Source organism: Myxine glutinosa, chromosome 4 (assembly GCF_964187855.1).
Source record: "Myxine glutinosa chromosome 4, kmMyxGlut1.1, whole genome shotgun sequence".
Classification (NCBI taxonomy): domain Eukaryota; kingdom Metazoa; phylum Chordata; class Myxini; order Myxiniformes; family Myxinidae; genus Myxine; species Myxine glutinosa.
In genome coordinates, this window is record NC_136264.1 from 71,333,914 (window position 1) to 71,359,293 (window position 25,380).

At 41.6% G+C, this 25,380-nt stretch overlaps 1 protein-coding gene across 7 annotated transcripts in view; it reads right to left on the reverse strand.

Moving 5' to 3' along the window:
• Window positions 1-25,380, reverse strand: part of FCHSD2 (FCH and double SH3 domains 2) — a 216,853-nt gene that overhangs the window by 40,856 nt on the left and 150,617 nt on the right. For all 7 annotated transcript variants that reach the window (XM_068112523.2, XM_068112522.2, XM_068112528.2 and 4 more), the window contains 3 exons: window positions 20,221-20,331; window positions 16,670-16,831; window positions 1,990-2,112 (listed from right to left, as the gene is read on the reverse strand). In XM_068112523.2, coding sequence (XP_067968624.2) covers window positions 1,990-2,112; window positions 16,670-16,831; window positions 20,221-20,331 — 396 coding nt within the window. The remainder of the gene's footprint in view (window positions 1-1,989; window positions 2,113-16,669; window positions 16,832-20,220; window positions 20,332-25,380) is intronic.

The following is a 25,380-nucleotide window of genomic DNA, read 5'->3' on the forward strand; positions in this document are numbered from 1 at the left end:
GCTGTAACAAAATAATTGTAACTTAACATGACCTCTGCCCTTTGATATATTGACTCCAAAATCTAATCAGTTCATCTTTGCATCATCATATATAATTATACCAAGTTTGGTGAAAATCCCATCACTGGTTCACAAGTTATCTTGGTAACAGAATTTTTACCTAAAGGGATGTCTGACATTTGACCTTTGACCTCTTGACCCCAAAATCGAATCGGTTCATCATTACATCATTATACATACTTGTACCAAGTTTGATTTAGTTCCCTTCCACGTTCTCAAGTTATAGACCTATTACAAACTCTGACCTTTAACCTCTTGACTCCAAAATCAATTCCGTTCATCTTTGCATCACAATAAATACTTCTACCAACTTTGGTCAAAATCCCATTACTGGTTCACAAGTTATCGTGGTAACAGGATTTTGACCTAAGATGCCCTCTCATCTTTGACCTTCGAGCTCATGACCCCAAAATCTAATCAGTTCATCGTTACCTCATTTTACACACCTGCACCAAGTTTGACTTAGATCCTTTCAGCCATTCTCAAGTTATTGCGGTAACGAAAACCTATAACGGACGGACACACGGGCAGCTGGATGGACAACCCAAAAACATAATGACTCCGGCGACTTTGTCGGTGGAGGCATAAAAATCTTAATTTAATCCGTTTTAAATTCAGGCTGTAACACAACAAAATGTGAAAAAGTCGAGGGGTGTGAATACTTTCTGATGGCACTATATGTGGTACATGTCCCGCGAATGGTTAAAGTGTGGCCCATAAATCAAATCACATATGGCAGGCACTCTGCAGTCTGGTTCTTGGAAGGTCGGCAGACCATGTCTTTACTGGAAAAGACTTTTCAAAGAGGAAAGAGGTTTCAAAGCTAACACTTCTGAGAGACAGCCCACTACCGGCTCCCCCACCCCACCTCCCTAGTCCCCGCTGGCTCTGGACCATGACAGATGGTGAAGAGTGAGCCACGAGGAAATATTGGCCGCCGATCACACGTCGTAAAATCATGTCACGTCGCGAAAAGAGTCATACTAGGTGCAGCCACCTGAACCATCCATCTACAGCGGCCTTACGTGGACACGAGTGGCAGCCAATACCACACACACACACACACACACACACAATCGTGTACAATGGTCAATTTTGATAACATGATATCAATTGTTGTTAGCTCCAATCTTATTCACAAGACAAAAACAGTTAATACAGAGTTTGTGTGAAAATAAATCCTTAAAACTGGAGGCCACGATGAATGCAACAGAGCTTGCGAAACATCAAAAACATTTTTCGGTAAAGACAAGGAAACGTGGACATAAAAAAATTACCCTGTTATAACCTTTAGCCAATCATTGCCATACGATGTAAATTTCAACAGGCTTGATGGTTTCAATCATTTATAATGATAGATTCCCTCAAATTATTCTGTTTTCATTATTCTGTCATTTTTCATACACAGTATATATTTAAAAAAAATTAGGTATAATTTGAAGGTCTAATATACACAGACAGAAATTAAACAGTTCTGATAATTTATCAAAAGAGGCATTATGGTGACTGCCCATTCCGCTATCATCCAATAATGGCTATTCGTCTATCCTTTGGACTGATAGGGCAAGCTCGTGACAGCAATTTGGACGGACTTTAAAATCCCTCATGAATCCAGCACATGGTTGATCACTTTGTCTAATGGATTCTGTTCAATTTGCAAATGCTTCCAGCCAATGCTTTTTCTTTTTAGCCCCATTAGGGACATGCAATTCTCTCTGTGTGAATTAATTCAGAAATTAAATGACACTACATGAGTGCAAGCTTAGCAATCCTTTAACAAATGGTCATCCTCCGACATCAGCATTGTACATATAAAATCAAAGAGCAGATAAAAAGAAAGAGGGTTAAGTTATAAATAGCGTCACAGACCACCACTCATAGAAATAAAATCATCATCACTTGACCAATGGCTTTAATAATGGAGCTCACCCGGTATTCGTAGAAAACCTTGCATTTCTGGGGGTAATGTCTCCATGTGCTTGTTGGACTCGAACTACTGTCATCAAATGCTCTGCCATCAAAGTCATCAAACGTGTCCAAAGTGAAGCTATTCTGTGTACAGAGAAGGCTTCGATGTTAGAACTGAAACTTTAGAAATGCCGCATGACATTGCCTGTTGTTGATGGTTCTAAAATCTAAATGAAACAACTACCAACAAACCAACATGGGCAAAAAACAGCAACGATTGAAAGCTCTCTGCTTGTGAAGCACCATAATGGAATTTTACAGCAGGTTGAGAATCAAATCCAGACTAGACAGCACAGAGGTGGGTACACTATACCTTTGTACCATCTTCTCTGCAGCCCTGATCCATGCACCAACTGCATATTAAACTGATATATTTTATCAATTTAAAGCTAATAAAAGTATGTTAACCTTCTGTGGGAAGTGAGGTGCAGTGGCATTTGAAGCATTAGCCCATTGGCAGAGTAAGAATTAAAATAGATGGGTTACGGGGAGGGACGTGGCAAGGAGGAGAGGTGGGTACCAGCAGTCGCCTTCACAAACACTTGTATGGTATCCTGAGTCGATTTGCAGTAAGCAGAAATATATATTTCCCCTATTTTGGGGGTATTTTTATTCAATATTTGGTATTTCAGCACTATTTAAAAAATATTTTTCTCTTAAAAAATAGCATAATAGTAATCCTTAGTAATATAGCATAATAGGTAATCATAATAGGTAATAGCATAAAAATAGGTAATCCTTTCCTATTTTCTTTTGTTATTATTTCGCAGACTTCGATTGTTGCATATTGTTCACTATTTTCCTGGACTGTTTTTTACACAGATTTTGTTGCTATTTTTTCACTCTTTTCCTTGACTTTGTTTTTGTTTTTTTTACACCAAATTCGTTGCTATTTCTTCACTATTTTCCTGCAGTTTTTTTTCCCACCAATTTCGTTTTTTTCACTATTTCCCTGCACATTGTTTTTTACACTGATTTTGTTGCTATTTTTTCACTATTTTCCTGGCCTATGATTTTGTTTCATCAAATTAGTTGGTATTTTTTCACTATTTTCTTGGATTTTGTTATTTTACACCAAATTTGTTGCTATTTTTTTTTACTATTTTCCTGGACCTTCTTTTCCACCCTTTTCATTGTTTTTCACTTTTTTCCTGGGCTTTGTTTTTTACATCAAATTCGTTGCTATTTTTTCACTATTTTCCTTGCCTTTGTTTTTTTACACCAAATTCGTTGCTATTTTTTCACTATTTTCCTTGATTTTACGGCGTGGCACATCGGGCAGAGACGTCGAAAACAGTGTTTGTCCGTCTGTATGTATGTATGTATGTATGTATGTATGTATGTATGTATGTATGTATGTATGTATGTATGTATGTCCCCTCAAACGTATACCAATCAGAGCTGAGAATCTGGTCACATGACAGGGTGATGTGATTACGTCTGATGTCATTACGGCAGTGCTGCAGCCGACTCTCCATCCACCGCCATTTTGATTTATATGCCGATCATATCGTCGAACGTGTCATATATCACAATTGCCATGCTCTACCTTTACGTTTTTCATTCAGTGTGAAACACAAACAAACCGATTGTGAAAATGACCAAAAAATATCGAAAGCATCTGCGTTACGGCTCTTCCAACAATATGGTACGTATAGGCCTTAGGCGTTATGACTCACCTTCCGGTTCGGATAAATTAAGCCCAGGTTTCTTAATACAGTGGTATCGTTTCAGTAGTATCATTTTCGTAATAATAAATATAACCATAACACTTTAATCCCATAGTCGTGAATGGAAAGTTGATGGATTGAAGCGGTGTAACCGCGGAAGTAAGGAATTCACCTCAGGTTAAAAAATATATATATAGAATTTTCGTAATAATAACGTAACGTTATTATTATGGTAAATCTAATCGTAACACTAATCCCTTTTAGTGACTGCAAATGTACTGGAGGTGAAATATATATCGTATATATATTAAAGTAGCGGCAGTTTTGTGTCTGGCCGTCATGCTAGGTCATTACGTATATGATGTCATTACGGCGTAAACACCTGCTCAATTCTAGTTCGGTAGGAAAGGTCATTCCTCTTTGGGGTATATAGATTACAGTCTCTCTATGGTCGGGTCTCAAGAACATTGGGTGTGTGTTCGTTTACCAAGTTTCTTGTGGAGAGATCGCCAAGTGGTTTAAGCATTCGAGCAAGCACTCCATTCAAAACCGTTAAGGAACGGCTGGCTTGGCAAGTGCTAGCCATCTGCTTGGTAAATGAGCACACCTCCAACCCTTGTGGGGTATATAGATTACAGTAGATCTTCGCTCAGTTCTGTAAGTAAAACTTACCTCATGGATGTAGGGATTCCTCCAAATTTCTTTCTTTAATGCTATAAACAGCATTAGCGACTGTTTAAAAAGCTAGTCATGTGTGTTTGTGGTTTATAATATTTTACAAGCCCGGCTACCCCGCTGTTAGACTTTTGGTCTTGTTTTTTACACCAATTTTGTTGCTATTTTTTCATATTTCTGGATTTTATTTTTTACACCAAATTAGTTGCTATTTTTTCACTATTTTCCTTGAACAAAAAGCAAGATGACAATGATGAAAATGCAAGTTTATAAACAGCAAGGAAGGGTATATAGGACAAGAGGGAATAAAAGAGGAAGAGAAAGTAAAATATGGCTGTAAAGCTCAGTATTCATGATCAAGAAAATATTTACATGTCCATCGTTGAGACGGTAGTAGACAGTGAAGTCGGTTACTCGTATTTCAAAGGCAAATAAGTGGTATCTTTGATAAATTTATGGAGAATATCAGGCTCAGGTTCACAGGAAGAAGCTTCATTTGTTGCTATTGTTTCACTGTTTTCCTGGATTTTTTTTTTACACCAAATTAGTTGCTATTTTTTCACTATTTTCCTGCATTTTATTTTTTTTACACCAAATTAGTTGCTATTTTTTCACTATTTTCCTGCATTTTATTTTTTTACACCAAATTAGTTGCTATTTTTTCACTATTTTCCTGCATTTTATTTTTTTACACCAAATTAGTTGCTATTGTTTCACTATTTTCCTGGATTTTATTTTTTTACACCAAATTAGTTGCTATTGTTTCACTATTTTCATGGATTTTATTTTTTTACACCAAATTAGTTGCTATTGTTTCACTATTTTCCTGGATTTTATTTTTTTTACACCAAATTAGTTGCTATTGTTTCACTATTTTCCTGGATTTTTTTTTTACACCAAATTAGTTGCTATTGTTTCACTATTTTCCTGGATTTTTTTTTTACACCAAATTAGTTGCTATTGTTTCACTATTTTCCTGCATTTTATTTTTTTACACCAAATTAGTTGCTATTTTTTCACTATTTTCCTGGATTTTTTTTACACCAAATTAGTTGCTATTGTTTGACTATTTTCCTGGATTTTATTTTTTTTACACCAAATGAGTTGCTATTGTTTCACTATTTTCCTGGATTTTATTTTTTACACCAAATTAGTTGCTATTGTTTCACTATTTTCCTGGATTTTATTTTTTTTACACCAAATTAGTTGCTATTGTTTCACTATTTTCCTGGATATTAATTTTTTTACACCAAATTAGTTGCTATTGTTTCACTATTTTCCTGGATTTTATTTTTTACACCAAATTAGTTGCTATTGTTTCACTATTTTCCTGGATTTTATTTTTACACCAAATTAGTTGCTATTGTTTCACTATTTTCCTGGATTTTATTTTTTTTACATCAAATTAGTTGCTATTGTTTCACTATTTTCCTGGATTTTATTTTTTTTACACCAAATTAGTTGCTATTGTTTCACTATTTTCCTGGATTTTATTTTTTACACCAAATTAGTTGCTATTGTTTCACTATTTTCCTGGATTTTATTTTTTTACACCAAATTAGTTGCTATTGTTTCACTATTTTCCTGGATTTTTTTTTTTTTTACATCAAACAAATTAGTTGCTATTGTTTCACTATTTTCCTGGATTTTTTTTTTTTTTACATCAAACAAATTAGTTGCTATTGTTTCACTATTTTCCTGGATTTATTTTTTTACACCAAATTAGTTGCTATTGTTTCACTATTTTCCTGGATTAATTTTTTTACACCAAATGAGTTGCTATTGTTTGACTATTTTCCTGGATTTTTTTTTTTACACCAAATTAGTTGCTATTGTTTGACTATTTTCCAGGACTTTGTTTTTTTTTTCACCGATTTTGTTGCTGTTTTTTCAATATTTTTTTGTACCAAAATTGGCTTTTTAAAATGTATTTTTCTCCTATTTTTTTCCTAGTTTGTTTTTGTTCCAAAACACACTATTTAAAATATATTTTTTCGTATGCAGAAAAATAGGAAAAATATATATTTCCATATGTATTTTTTCACTATTTTCTCCTATTTTCACCTATTTTTTGTATTATAGATGCCATAGCATATTAAACTAAAACTTGTTTGCAATTCAGTCATTAATTTACAATCACCCCAAATTAACTGTCGGTTTCTTAGCACAAAGTTCCATGTCTGTATAGTCACTGTAACCTCAGGACGGGCTCACCTGTGATTCGCACTCAGGACTTCGATTTATACACCTTGCAGACAGGTCAGCAGAAGCACGAGAAAATAAGTTTTTGATAAAGAACCTTTCGAGTCGCTAAATATCAGTAATTTATTATATTTTACAGTTCACGATCAATGATCGATGTGTATATATATGTTGCTCTGCTTGGCTCCGCCCCTCCCGAAAGCGCACGCTGTGTCGCGCTTTTGACGTTTGCGAGACGAGGCTGAGGGCGTGGCGTGCGGCTTGAGTTGTACCAAGTTGTACTCTAGAATAAACAAAGTGCCATAACTTTGTCAAAAATGATCGAAACGTCGTGAAGTTCGAACTTGATCTGTAACTTATCATGAGGAAACCATGTACCAAGTTTGAAATAATTAGCATTAAGAGTTTAGAAAAAAGTCCGGAAAACTGTTCTTTGCGTGGTGGACTGACAGACTGACGGACTGACGAACTGACGAACTGACGGACTGACAGACGGAGGGACGGCGTGCAAACCTATGGTTCCATCCGGTGTACAGCGGTAGGGGACTAATAAAGGCATACTTGGTACTGTCTTTCCCTCGCGGTCCCCCTGTGCTGTCTTTCCCTCGCGGTCCCCCTGTACTGTCTTTCCCTCGCGGTCCCCCTGTACTGTCTTTCCCTCGTGGTCCCCCTGTACTGTCTTTCCCTCGCGGTCCCCCTGTGCTGTCTTTCCCTCGCGGTCCCCCTGTACTGTCTTTCCCTCGCGGTCCCCCTGTGCTGTGTTCCTGGATGTCTTTTTGTTGAATGTGTTTTAATGAATGTTTCCCCCTGTACTGTCTTTCCCTCGCGGTCCCCCTGTACTGTCTTTCCCTCACGGTCCCCCTGTACTGTCTTTCCCTCGCGGTCCCCCTGTGCTGTCTTTCCCTCGCGGTCCCCCTGTACTGTCTTTCCCTCGCGGTCCCCCTGTGCTGTGTTCCTGGATGTCTTTTTGTTGAATGTGTTTTAATGAATGTTTCCCCCTGTACTGTCTTTCCCTCGCGGTCCCCCTGTACTGTGTTCCTGGATGTCTTTTTGTTGAATGTGTTTTAATGAATGTTTCCCCCTGTGCTGTCTTTCCCTCGCGGTTGTCAGCTCTTTCACGAGCCTCGATTCAGTATTTAAAAAAACCAAAAAAAAAAACCTATAATAACCATTATCGTCACCCAACAGGCTAGAGAAGGAAATGAAAAGGTAAACAAATCAAAACAGATATACACACATTATATACGATTTTTGAACAACAAATTGCAAATGGATACAGACAGATGAAAATAATTAGACAAACAGGCAGATGGAAACAGGCACGAGTAGACATGAGATCACCAAACGTTTGGAGGCAGTAATTAAAGTGACACAATGGGTCGAACAAGCAACAGTTAAACAGCAGGCATATAATTATCTAATGGCTTTCTGAAATGGCAGAAGCAAAATCCCTGGCATGAGGATTAGAGATTTTCACGAGGTGGGAATGGATTCTACGTACAGTAGCTCTGGATACAGCAAGTGGGTAGGAATGAATGTCTTCTCCTTAGATACGAATACGACTACTACTACTACTACGACTACTACTACTTTAATGGCCCCAAATATTCCCACCTTATTGTGGGGTCGACCAGGAAGGTTTTTGGCCCACGTCTTTCATGAACCGGCTGGTCGGGCCTGATGTTCAACGGAAGGTGGAGGGAATGGGTAATATATTCAGGGTATTGGCAACAACCCGACTACTCTCTGCAAAGGACACGTGTGGGATCTTCACTGTCCACCAACTAATGCTGGCAGACAAGATTCCCAGTTTAATGTCCATCTGAGGGATGGCACACACATTGATGCCTCGCCCATCCTGTGAAACACCAGGATGACAGTTTATACCTGGGTCGGAATTGGAACCCAGGCCAGACAGCTCAACTTCTTGGCCATTCTGCCAGCCTATTGTATGTATGAATGTATCATACACATGTACACACAATACATTATATACATACAGACACATGAGAAGCTTACATTATAGGAGTAAAAGGAAAATCAAACCAAGATATAACATGGCAGCAGTTAAAAGGCAAGAGCAATAAGGCTTCTGGAAATTACTGTAGCTGTGCCAACAAAAATCAAAACCACAATGATGAAAAATGCAAGTTTCTAAAACAGCAAGGAAGGGTATAAAGGACAAGAGAGAATAAAAGAGGAAGAGAAAGTAAAATATGGCTGTAAAGCTTAGTATTCATGATCAAGAAAACATCTACAAGTCCATCGTTGAGACGGTAGTAGACAGTGAAGTCGGTTACTCGCATTTCAAAGGCAAATAAGTGGTATATTTGATCATTTATGGAGAATATCAGGCTCAGGTTCACAGGAAGAAGCTTCATTTGATAAACCCATAGCTTTGGTTTTCAGTTTTGAACTGCAAAGGTTACAATCTACATCATTGCCAGCTCATGTAGCTCCAGGTTAAATTCATCCCTCCACCCCAATCCTCCTCTTTCTCCAAAACATCACATATTTCTATCCCCTAATGCTGCTATCAGCGAATTTTATTTGAGATAAAGCTGCCAGGAAATTGTGAACGATGAAAGACAGCAGTTGCTTGAAAGGGATGCTGCCTCCCAATTTGCATGTATTTGTGCAGCGCGCCACGCACAGATAGAGGATGATCGGAGCACATACCAATGAGAAGTGATTTGAACTGGAGATATCAAATAACCGTTTTGCATTCTGGAGTGCCAAAATAACTCTTAAATGTAGATGAGAAAAATGTCAATTAATTAATAGGTTTCATCACCTTGTGTTCAAGCAGCAGTGTCTCCATGTCGACAACCAAAACAACATAAACAAAAAAAATCATGATTTTGAATCCAACACTCCAACAGTGTCCCAGCTTTCAGATTGATCTCGCCTCTAAATACTGGATTGGCAGAGATATGACAATAGAGTTTATCGGGAGTGATTCAGAACAACCAAGGTTGTGAATGTACAAAAGGGATACCTCAAGAACCCAGACAGCCAAAGGACCACCTCGTTATGTCAAGAAATATGGGGGAAGGTGTGGGGCTGAGTTAGGAAATAAAAAATTGAGAGGTGTCAAAGAGGGATAGAAGGGATATACTTACAGTTACAGTAGATATAAAATGTAATGGAGCTGTGTGCATATAAAGCCTTCGAACCCATTAGCTGGTGAGCTGGCTTGACTCCACCCACAATTGTCAGGAAGAAAATCATGCGTCCGCCATGTTGGTTTTTTCTGGTAAGCCTAAGATGCCTTTGGAAGTTTCATATTCGCAATTTGAATTATCCCAGATATAGAAAACCACCATGTATTATATATGCACATAAGCAGTACGCATGTTTTTGCTTCATGCACGTAAGCCCAGCCTGGTGTTGGCTTAGCGGTTTGGGCGCAGGCTTGGGATCCTAGGATCCTGAGTTTGAATCCCGGTCGATCGCTGAATTAACGTCAGGGGGGTTGACTCAGCCTGTCATCCTTCCGAGGTCGGAAAAATTGAGTACCAGCTTGCTGGGATGAATGATCCCGGTGTGTACCCCGGCAGAGAATAGGTACACCGTATCCCTGCTCATCGTAAGAGGTGACTAAGGGTTGGCATCAGGAAGGGCATCCGGCCATAAAAACTGCCTCAAAAAGGGAACCATGAGGTCATGGGGCCCGCAAGGCTAACCCCTGCTTTAGCGGGGAAAATGGCCTCAAAACGATCATTCATTCATTCATTCACGTAAGCCGGATTAATTATTTTTTCAGGAGTGATCGAGGCAGCGTCATATCTCTGCCAGCTGACAATACACCGCCAAATAAAGGGATGAGCAATTTTTATAATAAAGGAAGATTTTTGTACATTATTAGCCCAAGTTATCGAGGCTGAATAGTGTGAGTGTATCATGCAGTGCTATTCCCAGTGGTGGCGGTTATTACAAGTCATTATCCCACGGATATTAAACAAGGAAATTCTATGTATGTATGTATGTATGTATGTATGTATGTATGTATGTATGTATGCACATCGGAAAATCAAAGAAAGAAAAACAGGGGTGGCTCAATCTCATCTTTGCACTGCTCAACCGAATTAGCTTAAAACTGCAGCTTGTGCTCAGGGGTGAAGGGATATAAAAGGTACTGAGAGAAAGGATACAAGTAGGTGTAGATGAAGGGATTGGGGGAAGTGAGTGAATGGATAGAGGGGAATAGGTGAAGGGGTTGCTGAGTAAATAGATAAAAGTGAGCAGGTTTGCAGGCGTGAACTGCAATGGGCCATCTAGCATATACATTTTTAAAAGGCTCTTCTGGCTAATCAGTTGCATAGGCTGCGCCTATTAGGCATGAGATTAGCAGAGCTACAGCCCTCGACATCTCCGAAAGATTGCAATGCGGACACTACCAGGAAGAGAATGTAATTCTCAACCAGTCCACCCCGGAGAAGGATCATCCACAGGCACATGTTTCAGGCTTGTTGACCCTCATCAGCATGGAGTGGAGGCTCCTCCCCGGAGTGAAAATTAAAATCGGTCCTGGCTCTCTCAATAACTGTTTTGTGCACCACAAATTTGGGCAACATGGTCAGACCGGTGGGAACGTTACATTATATATCTTATTATTGATCCTCAATCACGAGTGTGAAAAAATTCTGACAACCCAGGCCTAGAACCCACGGACCTCATCACTTACGTGGTGACAGCCCACTTGGGCGTCCTCGAACCCACGACAAGTAAACAAGACAGACACAAAATTGAAGATGTAACAAATAATGGGTTTAATGAAAATAAATGCAAGGATAACAAAGAATGTGCGGTAAAACTAATTCCTAATTGAGGCGCCCCCATACAGACTCAAAGACAACACAAGGGGATGATAAAATAACGAAAGTAACAAAATGTAGCATGGTGCAGTTGCCTGGTGTGGTGCATAGGTATCATAGGTAATATCGGATATCAAATCCTTCCTCTTCTCCAATGGCTTGATCTCTGATCATCAATTTGGATTCAGACCAGGTCATTCTACTCTGGACATGCTGCTTCTGCTGCCTCAACAATGGATAGAGGTCCTCAATGTCAAACAGGAAATTAGAGCTGTCTCCCTTGACATATCACATGCCTTCGATATGGTCTGGCACCCCACTTTTCTCACCAAACTCTCCTCCAATGGTATCTATGGAAATCTCCAGACATGGCTTGTGGACGTCCTCTCTGGTCGTAGTCAACGTGTGGCCCTGAATGCATTTCTCTCATCTCCCCTTCCTGTTCAGGCTGGATTTCCCCAAGGCAGTGTTCTAGGCCCTGTGCTTTTTCTGGTCTTCGTCAATGATCTCTCCGACTCTCTGGAAAATCCTCTCTATCTCTTTGCTGATGACTCCACTCTCTGCCGCTCCATACCTCATCCCTCAGATCGGCAGTCTGCAGCCTCCTCACTCTCGGCCGACCTGGACAAAATCACAGACTGGTCAAACAAGTGGAACATGTCTTTCAATCCTGACAAATCTCACACACTCACTATGTCTCTTCGAAAAGACCGACTGGACAACCCTCCCATCTACTTTCTCAACAATCCTCTCCAATACGTTCTGTCACTCAATCTCTTGGGTCTCACGATCTGCCATTATCTTTCCTGGGAAAAACACATTTCCAAGCTGGCCTCAAAAGGCAGTCACTGAGTGGGCATTCTCCATCGTGCGAAGTCCTTCCTTGGCACACCTGAGTTCCTCACCACATACAAGGCTTTCATCTGCAGCTCAATGGAATACTGCTCTCCCCACTGGACTGGTGCTCCTGCCTCACACCTAGCTCTGCTTCATGCTGTTGAAACCAAAGCTTTCAGAATCATTGGAATCTCCTGCGATGAAGCTAACTCTGAGGGCCTTTCACTCACTCACCGCAGGCAGGTTGGTGGTCTTTCTGTCTTCTACCGACTCCTCTCTGGCCTAGCCCCCCCCCCCCCAGCCCTGTCTGTGCTCTGTCCCCCAAATATGCCTGCTGGTCGCACAAGATCTGACTGCAACCCTCTTCTGGTGAAACTGCCAAAATCAAGACTCTCTGCTCAGCTTAACTCTTTCATTCCCCTTTTCTCCCGCTTCTGGAACAAACTCCATCATCCTCTTCAATCCCACTCATCCCTCCAGGTCTTTAAAACATTTGTTCACCACCATCTCTTATCTTCCCCCATCCAAAACCTTGATCTTTTCTACCCCTGTTAATTCACCCCAGATCCACTTTTCTGAAATACCGACTTCTTTCCTGGAAGTCCTCGCAGTTTACATGCGTTTTATACCTCTCCCACCCCCCCCCCCCACCCTTCCCATGCCCCCTTCCCCGAAGGCCTCTCCCTCCCACAGATCTCCCGATGTCCCTGCTTTTAAATGTTGTACTTGTATGCTCCCCCCTCTCTCCCCATCTTGTCTCCCGCTCCCTTTATTTCGTCTTATGTGTTCATTTGATTTTTTTTGTCACTAATGTTAGCTCTTACACGAGCCTCAATCTTGTATACAAAAAAATAAAATAAAAGTAAATCCAACCACCGCTGCCCGATATTGCACCACCAATTTGCGGTGGGTGGTAAAAACACCTTTGGCTCTGAGTAAAACCAAGAATGCAACACAATTAAACGTTTTAAAGTCCATGAAATAATTTAAATTGATAGTTTATCATAAACTTGTCCTGTCACTGGGGACAAGTATTTTTGCTGTTATGCACAATGCATTATATAGGTTTATAAAATGTGAACATTTATTCTCATCCCAACATGTGCATGCCTCACACCTAATACAATATCATAATCCAATTAACATCTGCTGTACAAATACACAATTTGAGAAAGAGTCAATTTTTCAACTGAGTCGTCAAATATGTTTAATATAAGTGAGTTAAGGCACATATTTCCACATATTGCATGATATTTCTGTTTCACTTTTATTTCCTGCATTTTGCTGCAGTGACAGTGACATCACGAGAATAGCTCAGAGGTAGCATTGTCGCCTTGAATTGCTATTCTAGGTCCAATTCCAATTAGTGTTCAGCAGCTGGACCCAGAGAAAGAACTATACTGCATGATCGAGTTGGTTCAATAAATACACCGCTTTTTGGTGTGGATGTTAAGCCGGCTGTCCTATCTGCTAGCATACCCTTATGGGTGATACACATTTTACTGTACCTTTCGTAAAGGTCAGCAATTGTGCGCTCGCATTCAAGCCAAATTCCAGTCTTAGTTAAAAGGCTGTTTTGGCAGCACTCTGCAATGAAAATTATCTGTCTGGGGTAAATTCTCTGCGAAAGCAATGTTTAAAACTTCATGTAAAGTGTGTGTTTTGATTGCTTAAAAGGATGGGAGGATGGTGGAATCTGAGCAACAACAGTTCTGGTTGTTGAGGGCTTTGCAGACAATTATTTATTAATTAGGTAGGATGAAGTGCAATCGTTTCACTGGAACAACTCGCAGATAACCCTGCACCCATTCATGTCCTACTAATACATAGAAGGAGAGAAAGGAATCCCATGTGAGCTACGCCATTATTTCTGAATGCAACAACCACGACACTATTGCAGTCCACCGATACCAAGAAATACGATATGAAATTTTGTGGGCATTTCAGGTAAGTAAAAAGGATCATCTACTTAACGTTCTCAACCTGCACATCCATCAAAACATTTCAGAATTGAGGCAGAATGGCCTGTTTTCAAGTCATCCCCACACAAAGGGATCCTGCAATAGTATTGATAGAATAGTCAAGCAAATGGCTCCCACATCCAACTTACAGAGATCTTGTGATGAGCAAACAATCACTTCTCGACAACTGCTCGATTTTGCATCCAGTAATATTCCTTCCAGTCACTTTGACTTTACGACCACCAAATACTACCGACAAACTGCGGTCCATGGGCCACTACCGGAAAAAACAAAATACATCCCTAGTATTCAAAAGCTGCATTTATTTAGTTTGGTGTTGCTGGTTTTCCCGAAGGTAAAGGATTATTTATTTTCTCCAAAAATTGAGTGAGAAATAGTGACTATTGAGGAGGACAATCCCAGTCTTTGAAAATCAAGGGATGTGTGACAAACATGTATGATGACTATTGGTGGCTGTTATGTGTCGTGAATGCCAAATCCCAGAAATTGAAACGAGTAACTAAAATTCCTCCACCGACAAGGTCCTTCACCTTCTTTGGAACATGGTTGAACACCCTTTGTGGTCAGGCCTATTTATGGTCCATGTGAGTGATGTGTTGACCTCGGCCAATCCACCAACTTAAATTCATGGTCGAAAGGATGGAAGCACAGAAAGCGACCAAAGCACTGTAGGCATGACCATGTAAGCAGATGGTGCGATAATAACGCAAAAATACTTTAATGGCATCACATAATTGATTTCAGTTACCTAAGATATTGGCAAAGGGTGTATTTTCAGATCGGAAATAATCTAAGATTGGCCCTCCAGGCATTGATTGAGGCAAGAGCTGATGTGAAGCACCGAGATATACTTGAGTGAAAACTTCTCAGAACCTATTTTAATGTCCAGCGTGAAATTATCAGAGAATCTTGAACAGTAACAGATTTATGCTGTGAAGTTTTTTTTATAACAATTGACGATGTCATTTTTTTGCCGATCGGGTCAAACGTCACATAAAGAGGAAACTTTCATTTTTATTTTAGCCTTTTCTTTTGAATAAAAATTTTCGTTTCTTTGAGAGCTCAAAAATAGCATTTGGATCACAATTCTAGCTTGATTCGGAGAGAAGTTATGAGACTTTGAACAAATAACTATTTGGTTGGTGGGTTAGCTTGACGACCCTTCCAGAGTGACAGAGTGAGACAGCGACATTTTATCTGGATTGAAGGACATGTTCCATTTATCACATCAGCAGCGATTCAATTGCAAAGCAGCAGAGAGTGATGCAGCTATATTTTGCTTATCAGGGGGATGGGGGTACTGTATGACACAATATAGTCATCTGCAAAAAGGAAACGAGGGTTTTCCAGAATATCGGAGAGGTCATTTATGTATATGACAAACAAGACTGGGCATAATCCATGATTTGTCTTTCTTACTTTTCTCTGCCTTTAACACATCTCAAATCTTCAGATCTCCTCATCCTGTTCATAGCTCAATCCTTTTACACTTCCACTTCTCCATCTCTCGCTGGAAATGTATTTAAGTGTGTTTCTAGATGCCCTTATGTATCCCAAGACATCTCAACCTATATCTTCTTCTCAAAACCAAAAGCTCCTCACACTCATGAACTCCCTTACAATCACACTGTCGGTATCAAACAGGACTGTGCAGAGTACAATTATAAGCAACAAATTGCATGCAACGGAAGTCATACAATATCAACACATAAACACATACCTTGTCATTTATCTAACTAGGGCATGCCCGTACTATATATATGCCCGTACTATATATCTATCTAAAATTATATCCCCCCCCTCTATTTACATGAAATGGTTTGGTCCATTCGCAACGCCAAAGCGAACGGCGAACGGCTTGCGAGTACAGTGACAACCCCCCCCCTCTATTTACATGAAATGGTTTCGTCCATTCGCAACGACCACAGAACCCCCCCCCCTCTATTTACATGGAATGGTTTGGTCCATTCGCAACGCCGGCACACGCGATCGTTCGCTGCTCTCTGATTGGTTGAATCGTTTTTTGGACATAGCTCGGTAAGTAATTGTCCGATTAATATGAAACCTTGAAAAGGCACATCCTCGGGTCCCCAGCAATATACCTGGCAAGTTAAAAGTATATCGGACCCGTGGTTGTCGAGAAACAGCGGTCACAGACAGACAAACGTACAAACGTACAAACGTACAGAGATTACTGGAATTATCATTTATCTAATGTACAGTCCGGACGGATCAAGTGCGCATATTGAGTAACTGTGCAATTGAAAGTTTGCTTTTAGGTATTGCATGATATTTGACAAGTATAATATCAAAGTGTGATATGAACACATATATATTTTTTCCCTATTCACAGAAGAATTATATCACAATGAAAAGTGAGAATTAAAATATACCAGCAGGCTTCAGCATTGCAACATGTAAATGCCATGCACATTTGAGAGTTGTAAGAGTCCCGTACCGTGGGAGAAAGCTCTCCATTAGAAAGTCGAGATTCATTCGAGTGTTGCTCCCTCTCAAGCTCTTCATTGGCTCGACTCATTGCACTTGACAGCCAATCCTGTACTGCCACTCCCGCTTGCTCCAGCACCGCTAGACAAGCCTCAGCCCGTAGCTTCTCAGTCTGTGACAGCACAATGTGGGTTTGAAGGTACAAAGTAGAAATAGATTAAGGTAATGGTTACAAATCCTGATGCACAAGAACTACAGACTGGTACACCCACATTATTAGTGACAGCTAGTAAATAATATTATTTTATCAGTTTGTTATGCTCCTTGTCGGTTGTTATGATCATGAGGTTGGTTTAATGTGCTGTTGTTTAACAAACTGATAAGAGAATATTATTTGCTTGCTGTCACTAATAATACAGGGTCTGTCACTAATAATACGGGTCATACAAATACGAGGTCTGACAATAAAGTTCCAGGACTGATGTTTTTTCTCAACAGGTGGCAGCACTGTTTCTCAACAGGCTTGGGTTTCGTAATTGGACATGCATGTTTCAAATCTTCCTGTCAGTATTGTGTTAGCCATTGCATCAACTAGTTGTGTTTTGTAGCTGTACTGGAGGTTTGTTAAAATTATAAGTGCAACAATCGTGTTCTGAAGATGAATGACAAATTTATGGAACAGAGAATCATCATCAAGTTTTTGGTAAAATGAAACAAAAGTGGCACGTTTATTTTCTACAAGTTGGAGCTAGTGTACGAGGCAGACGCAATGTCAAGACCACGTGTGTTTGAGTGGGCCAAGAGGTTTGCAGAAGGGAGAATGCACGTGAATGATGATATGTGGTCAGGATGCCCATCGATTGTCAAAACGGACAAAAATGTTGAAAGGGTGAGAATGTTAGTCTGATCTGACTGATGTTTGACAGTCAAATTGATAGTGGAACAGTTGAACTTGAACAGAAAGACTGTTAGGTTGATTTTAACCCAAAAACTCAACATGAGAAAGGTGTGTGACAAGATGGTCCCAAAGAGCCTGAGCAATTAATAAAAAGAAGGGAGGCTCCAGGTTTGTTCTCTTTCAGTCAGAATGCGTTATCAGAAGATCGTGATATGTTGAACAAAATCATCACAGGATATGAGCCTGGATCTACAAGTACGACCCAGAAACGAAAGGCCAGAGTCTGCAATGGAAAACACCCTCAGCCCCCAAGACCAAAAAAGCTCGCATGTCAAAGTCCAAAGTCAAAAACGATGCAGATTTGTTTTTTGACATCAAAGGGATTATCCAAAAGGAGATTGTTCCTCCAGGACAAACAGTGAACCAAACATTTTACTGTGGAGTTTTGGGAAGTTTGAGAAAACATGTTCTGCGCGTCAGACCAGAGCTCGAGCCAAACAATTGGATTCTCCATCACGAAACATGCCAGTGATGTTGGCAAGCATGTATAGAGTCCCAGGTAGATTACTTTGATGGCAACCATTAATTATAATTGGTATGTTTCCAATAAAATTTTCTGTTGCTGTAATCCTGGAACTTTATTGTCAGACCTCGTACAGTATGTCATTACAATATACTGCATACATCAATGGAATAAATTTCAATAGGGTAAAAATATGTGGAGTACCCTAGACTATCCAATAAACCAAGACATATATGCACATAATAATGTACTACCCTGTAAGTGTATGATGAGTCGATGACAGATGCTTAATGACCCATTCAGTTTTCTAGAGGCAGATTGCATTTGAGGAAGGAATTTCTCAACATCATATTTAAAAACTTTCAAATGCTACATCATGGTGGATTTACATTTCTAGCAGGCAGGTAATGACACATTCAGTTTCAATCTGAGGGTCTCGATATACTGCATGCATTTAATCATAGTGATATCTTCTACATTAACACCAATATTTCCTGCAGTCACATATTGATGAATTCTAACATATTATATGTTGACACTTTACAGAATGAGCTTATGCACAAATAGAAAGCAAATAATGACAAGTCATTGATATACACCAAAATAATATAAATGAAATAAATCAGCTTTGGCAGCATGGGAATCAAAACATCTATCAAGGAATTAGAAGTCACATCAAACCTATATTTGTTGCATGAACAGCGATTTTAACTGGGACGATGAATTCAAGCCTTGGGCAGGGATGGAGAGAGGGGGCATGCAGGTATGTCTGAGGCACATGTTTGCAAAAGGCAAAGAGAACTAGAGCATCATTTTGATCATTGTTTTTTGCCAGCGTAGACCAGACAAGGAAGAACCGCATAGGTCAGCGATAACTGCCAACCTTAGATTTGATACCACAGCAAGTAGGTGTGGAGCACATCATCTATTCATGACATAGTAAATATATGCAGAGTGGAATTGTAAATTCCCATCATATTAAAGACAAGGGTAATATAAATGAAGACCGCCTAGTTTAACAGGAATATGAAATGCGATAAATAAAGAAGACTAGAAAAAAAGTAAAATAATGAGGAGGTTTTTTGAAAGAACAATGAGGAAGAATGAAAAAAAAAAAGATCTCGGTTTTTCTCGGTTGTCAAGATGAGCCGAGCGAGAAGGCAGCATAATGACCGGCCACCTGGTCCCATTTAATGAGCACACAGCAAAATTGGCCAAAACAAAACTAAAAAGGCTTCAACACTTTCTGAGCTACAGCGGAAAGGTTTCATGAGAATTTTTTTTTTTTCAGTTAACAAGCTCTTTGATAACGTGCGCCCACACCTGTTTCTCGTATCCCTGTCATCATGGATTTGAAAGCACTATAGTGGTTTGAAAATGGTGGCACTAAAAACTGAACAGGCTGTACTATGGCATTAGCATTCATTTAACCCATAAAGTGCTGGATTTACTGGTTAATAGCCCAGAAATGCTTTTTTGTCATTGGCTTTTCTCCACCAATTAGAAGTAAGCTTTCATAAGTTACCCCGGATAGTATACATTGTAAGAAAGGTCATGATTCGTTATTTGGGTTGACATCAGTTTAACCTCATTTGTATACAAGTGTCGGCCACGATCGTGGCCCGGCGTGCTTTATGGGTTAATACATATCACTGGGAAGAGGGGAAGGTGGAGGGGTGCAAAATGGTGACAAATTTTGAATTGATTAAAGAAAGAGAGGCAGGTAGGGGATTAGGGGAGTCAAGAGAAAAGGAAAGGGAGACAGGCTTTAGGGGGATATAGGAGTAAAGGAAATGATAGGGATTCATGGGACATATAATGTGAAGATAGGAGAGTCAGATATTCCGGTATTTTTTCATATATTCCGCGAGTGAAACACCAGGATGGAAGGTTTATAGCTGAGTCAGGATTTGAATTTAGGCAATACAGGTCAAAGGTGAGAGCTCACACCTCTCGGCTATCCTGACAGGTGGAATACAAAGGTTATCGTCTTCAAGAAAACAATCAGTATGAATGCGAAGTTGTTCCAGTTGATGATTCCAGAAGCAAATGTAACCCTACTTGATATACTGTTTCAACACCATGTCCAAGGCATAACCCAAAACCCCCACCCGACACCCCAAGCCAAAGTTTAGTATACCTCTGCCTTGTGCCTGTTGTTCTGTGCCTCAACTAATTTTGTCTCCAAGCTCTGGTGCGGAGTCTCCACAAGTTGCGACTGAGAAAGCTGCTCCTCCAGATCGCTCAGGACCTGAAAAAGGTGAAATGGAAGCAAGATCATGCAACACAGATTAATATGCCAAGTCACATATACTTGCATCAGAAATAAAGTATATCTTACTTGAGTAAAAAAAAAAGTGAGAAGTTTAAGGGTTGTATTGGACCAGGTGGGTCAGGATGAAGTAACATGATGAAAGAATAAAGATCAGTAAAAATCTAGGCTTTTGATTAAAATAATAAAACCTCATAGCATTTGCTTTGGGAAGATAATTGACAAAGAAAGGCACGTCAGAAAAAAAACAAAAAACTTTGTAATGTAAATCCAGCCTTTAAACACATGTCAGTGTTTTAACCGAACCACAAACATATTGGTACTCACAAGTGTTACGAATTCATGTGAATTACTATTCAGGTCTTTGCTTATCAATGTGTAGTCGATTAAAGGTTGTTGTGATTAAAGGGTCAGGAGCCCTTCTGGGAAAAAGGAGACCGGAAACGGAAGGAAAAAGACACGAGGTCCTAGAGAAGCGACGATCTTCTTCTTCTTCCTCGCCGAGCTCCGAGGCGAGGGTATCGATATTGAGCAGCGTCTGACGCTGCGTTGGGAAACCCATCTGGCGAAAGGAATTACCCCTTGACACATCAAGTTGCCGTGGGTTCGTGCACGGAACCAAGCGTCCTACACAGTTCGCCTCACCGTCTACAAGGACGCGTACGGGTCGCACCTTGGGCCTCGCGCGCTGGACAAGCCGCGCGTTGCTTTGCCCGCTTGGCTTGGCAAGGAGGTGTGCGCTGCAACCGTTGTTCCCGGTACGTGACGTGCACGTTTGGGAGCACGTCAGCCAGGGGTTCGTTCAACCGCCCGTGTGCGGAGAAGCCGACCATCATCTTGGTCAGGAGGGGCCCAGAGACATTGTGAGGGACAGAGACCAAAGGGGTCGTGAGTACCCAAGGGGTCGGGAGTGGGGAAAGGGGACACACATATATAAGATGGCCATCTTAATCATATTGGTGATTGCTTGTTGATTGTGGATTGTTGATTGTTGATTCCTTGGGGGAATATATTATTGATTACTCTGGATCCTTGGTGTGGGGTTTCTTATTGACTGGAATTCATATTGATTGCGTTACGAAAGCGTATAAATCATATATCTTTCTGGCGGGGTGCCTCCCACGGTCCGGGGGTCACCGAGACCAGGTAGTTACCGGGAGGACCCCGTAACAGAATTGGGGGCTCGTCCAAATTACGATTTGCGGATTCGCAATTGGGTCTACGTCCGGGATCTAAAATTGTATAAAATAATAAAATAATATTTTTATTAATAAAAATTTATTAATTAAGTATTAATTGGTAAATTTTTGGGGAAATTGGGGGTAAAGTCTTAGGTGAAGGTTAACAGGTGTTAACGATAGGCACCATGGCGTTTGTGGCACAGAACTTTGCGGTAACCCCGAGTGAGGCACAGTTCCGAGCGTTACTAAAGTCGGACCTCTTGAAATTGGCCAAACATTTTAACTTGGAGGTCCGAACTAATTTGAGGAAGGCAGAGTTGCAGACCACGGTGATACAGTCTATGGTGGGATTAGGAACATGGGACGAGTTAGCCTGGGAGTGGCTACCCGAAGAACCAGAAGACGTTGAGCTCCGGAAACTGGAGTTGCAATTACGGAGCCAGGAACGGATCAAAGAAGAAGAAAGGAAAGCAGAAAAGGAAAGAGCAGAAGAGGAAAGGAAAGCAGAAGAGAGGAGAGAAGAGAAACAAGCAGAGGAAAGGAGAGTGGAACGAGAACTTCAGGAAAGGTTAAAAGAAGAAGAAAGGAAAGCAGAAAAGGAAAGAGCAGAAGAAGAAAGGAAAGCAGAAAAGGAAAGAGCAGAAGAAGAAAGGAAAGCAGAAAAGGAAAGAGCAGAAGAAGAAAGGAAAGCAGAAAAGGAAAGAGCAGAAGAAGAAAGGAAAGCAGAAAAGGAAAGAGCAGAAGAAGAAAGGAAAGCAGAAGAGAGGAGAGAAGAGAAACAAGCAGAGGAAAGGAGAGTGGAACGAGAACTCCAGGAAAGGTTAGAAGGGAGAAAAGCAGAGGAGAGGAGAGCTGCCAGGGAACTCGAAGCAGAGGAGAGAAAAGCCGAAAGGGAGTTGAAGGAACGTGATCTGGCGCTTCAGCAAGAGATTAAATTCAAGGAGCTGGATTTAATGAGAGAACGGGGAGAGGTACCACCCTTGCTGACGGGGTCGACACCTAGCCAGAACACCTGGGAGGTGGGCAGACATGTGAGGCTGGTTCCACCCTTCAGTGAAAAGGAAGTCACTCAATTTTTTCCACACTTTGAGAAAGTGGCTCGACAGTTAAACTGGCCGGAGGAGGCCTGGACCATACTAGTGCAAAGTGTGCTGGTGGGTAAAGCTCAAGAGATTTATTCGGCGCTACCAATGGACCAATGTGCAGATTATGAGGTATTGAAGAATCACATCCTCAAAGCCTATGAGTTGGTTCCGGAAGCTTACCGGCAAAAATTCAGGAATGCCAGGAAGAGGGAGAGTGAGACCCATGTGGAGTTTGCTAGAGTGAAAGAAAATATGTTTGATCGGTGGTGTGAGTCAAAAGGAGTCGGGAACGACTTCGAAGCATTGCGTGACCTGATGCTGGTGGAGGAATTTCAACAGTGTGTCCACGAGGACATCAAAGTGTACCTGCAGGAAAAGAAAGTACCGAAGTTGTGGGACGCAGCCACCATGGCAGATGATTATGCCTTAACACACCGGATAGGGGTCCACGAACCTAACTCCTCGCCTAGATCTCCGCAGGGGAGGTGTGGAACAGCAGGTGCGGAGAACGACAATACATGGCGGCGGCCTCGAGATGAATATGGGGACAACGCTGATACCCGAACTGTTCGAAATCAGGGGGCTACGGGCCCAAGACAAACTTATTTTTCGGGGGGCCCGAGGCAGACCACGAGTTTTTCCTCCGGGCCTACTTGCGCTTTTTGCAAGAAACCTGGACACTTGATGTCCAGTTGTTACCTCATGAAAAGGGAAAACCCAGAGCGGAGTCTGACTATTACCACTCCGAATGCGATGGCAAGCGTAAGAAATCGCCCACAGAAGAGTTACCAACCATTTATTTATGAGGGGTTGGTCTCAGTCAAGGGAGACTTGACTAACCCAAGACCGGTTAGGGTTTTGAGGGACACAGGAGCCCATCAATCCTTAATGCTTGACGGCATTTTGCCATTGTCAAAGAGTACCACAACTGGTGATAGTGTTCGGTTACAAGGGATCGGTGGCTGTGTTAGTGCCCCACTTCATGTCATCCATTTGGAATCCGATTTGGTGTCAGGACCGGTCACCGTCGGTTTACAAGCCACGCTTCCTGTGGAGGGAGTATCTGTGATTATCGGGAATTATTTGGCCGGGGGGCAAATTTATGGTAACCCGAGGGTTGGTAAAGAGCACAGCAGGGAAAATAACACCACACCAGCTCGGGATGGCGACAAAAGTTCCAGGGACTGAACTTCAACACAGAGGAAGAAGTTCTGACCTCTGTCTTCAACAGATATGGGCCGCTGGTGGAAGTGCGGGTGGTAAAAGACAGGGAAACGCAACGGTCAAGAGGGTTCGGCTTTGTCACGTTTGCAAGCACCAGAGACGCCAGGGAGGCAGAGAAGAATTGGAATGGTAAGGATTTGGAAGGTCGGACCATAACAGTAGGGAAGGCATTTCGTAGGCGTCGAGAGGTCTACAGAAGAGGACCACTTGGCGGTAGTTTTGGTGTGGGCAGCAGTCGATATTACTATGGAGGCTCCCAGAGTTACGGCACCTCCCGAAAGAATGAATGTCAGAGCACTGGCCGAGAAGGAGACCGCCAGTCAAGTAACGGCTGGGACAAGGGGTCCCACCGTAACTGTTAGGAGTCTGGAGAAGTTGAAGCACTAGATACTGGGGAGCCGCCGAGCCGGGGCTCCTACACGGACTAACCGTGAACGCCACGTTCTTAAAGGCGTCCAGGTAGTGAACTTTCCTGCACGGACTAACCGTGAACTCCACGTTCTTAAAGGCGTCCATGTAATGAACTTTCCTCCCCGGACTAACCGTGAACTCCACATTCCTTAAGGCGTCCATGTAGGGAATCCTCAGCTGGGCCTCCCGAAAAAGTGCTATCGAGAGGTTTAACTTTGGGGCTTTGGTCACCACCTCTTAACTGTCATTCAAGAGAAACTAGAAGTGGTTGACGCTTGGTCCAGAGTGAATTAATCTACGGGTTTTGGTGAAATTTTGTTGCTTTATTTTTAAGTGATAATGGTGCCCGGGGGGAACTGATGATTTGGGGGTGTGAGTTATCTGGTTTGTGTATCCAAGTTGGCCGGCAAAGAAAGTTTTCGCTGGGTTCAAACTTTCTTTCTTGAAGGGGGGGAGTGTTACGAATTCATATGAATTACTATTCAGGTCTTTGCTTATCAATGTGTAGTCGATTAAAGGTTGTTGTGATTAAAGGGTCAGGAGCCCTTCTGGGAAAAAGGAGACCGGAAACGGAAGGAAAAAGACACGAGGTCCTAGAGAAGCGACGATCTTCTTCTTCTTCCTCGCCGAGCTCCGAGGCGAGGGTATCGATATTGAGCAGCGTCTGACGCTGCGTTGGGAAACCCATCTGGCGAAAGGAATTACCCCTTGACACATCAAGTTGCCGTGGGTTCGTGCACGGAACCAAGCGTCCTACACAGTTCGCCTCACCGTCTACAAGGACGCGTACGGGTCGCACCTTGGGCCTCGCGCGCTGGACAAGCCGCGCGTTGCTTTGCCCGCTTGGCTTGGCAAGGAGGTGTGCGCTGCAACCGTTGTTCCCGGTACGTGACGTGCACGTTTGGGAGCACGTCAGCCAGGGGTTCGTTCAACCGCCCGTGTGCGGAGAAGCCGACCATCATCTTGGTCAGGAGGGGCCCAGAGACATTGTGAGGGACAGAGACCAAAGGGGTCGTGAGTACCCAAGGGGTCGGGAGTGGGGAAAGGGGACACACATATATAAGATGGCCATCTTAATCATATTGGTGATTGATTGTTGATTGTGGATTGTTGATGGTTGTTGATTG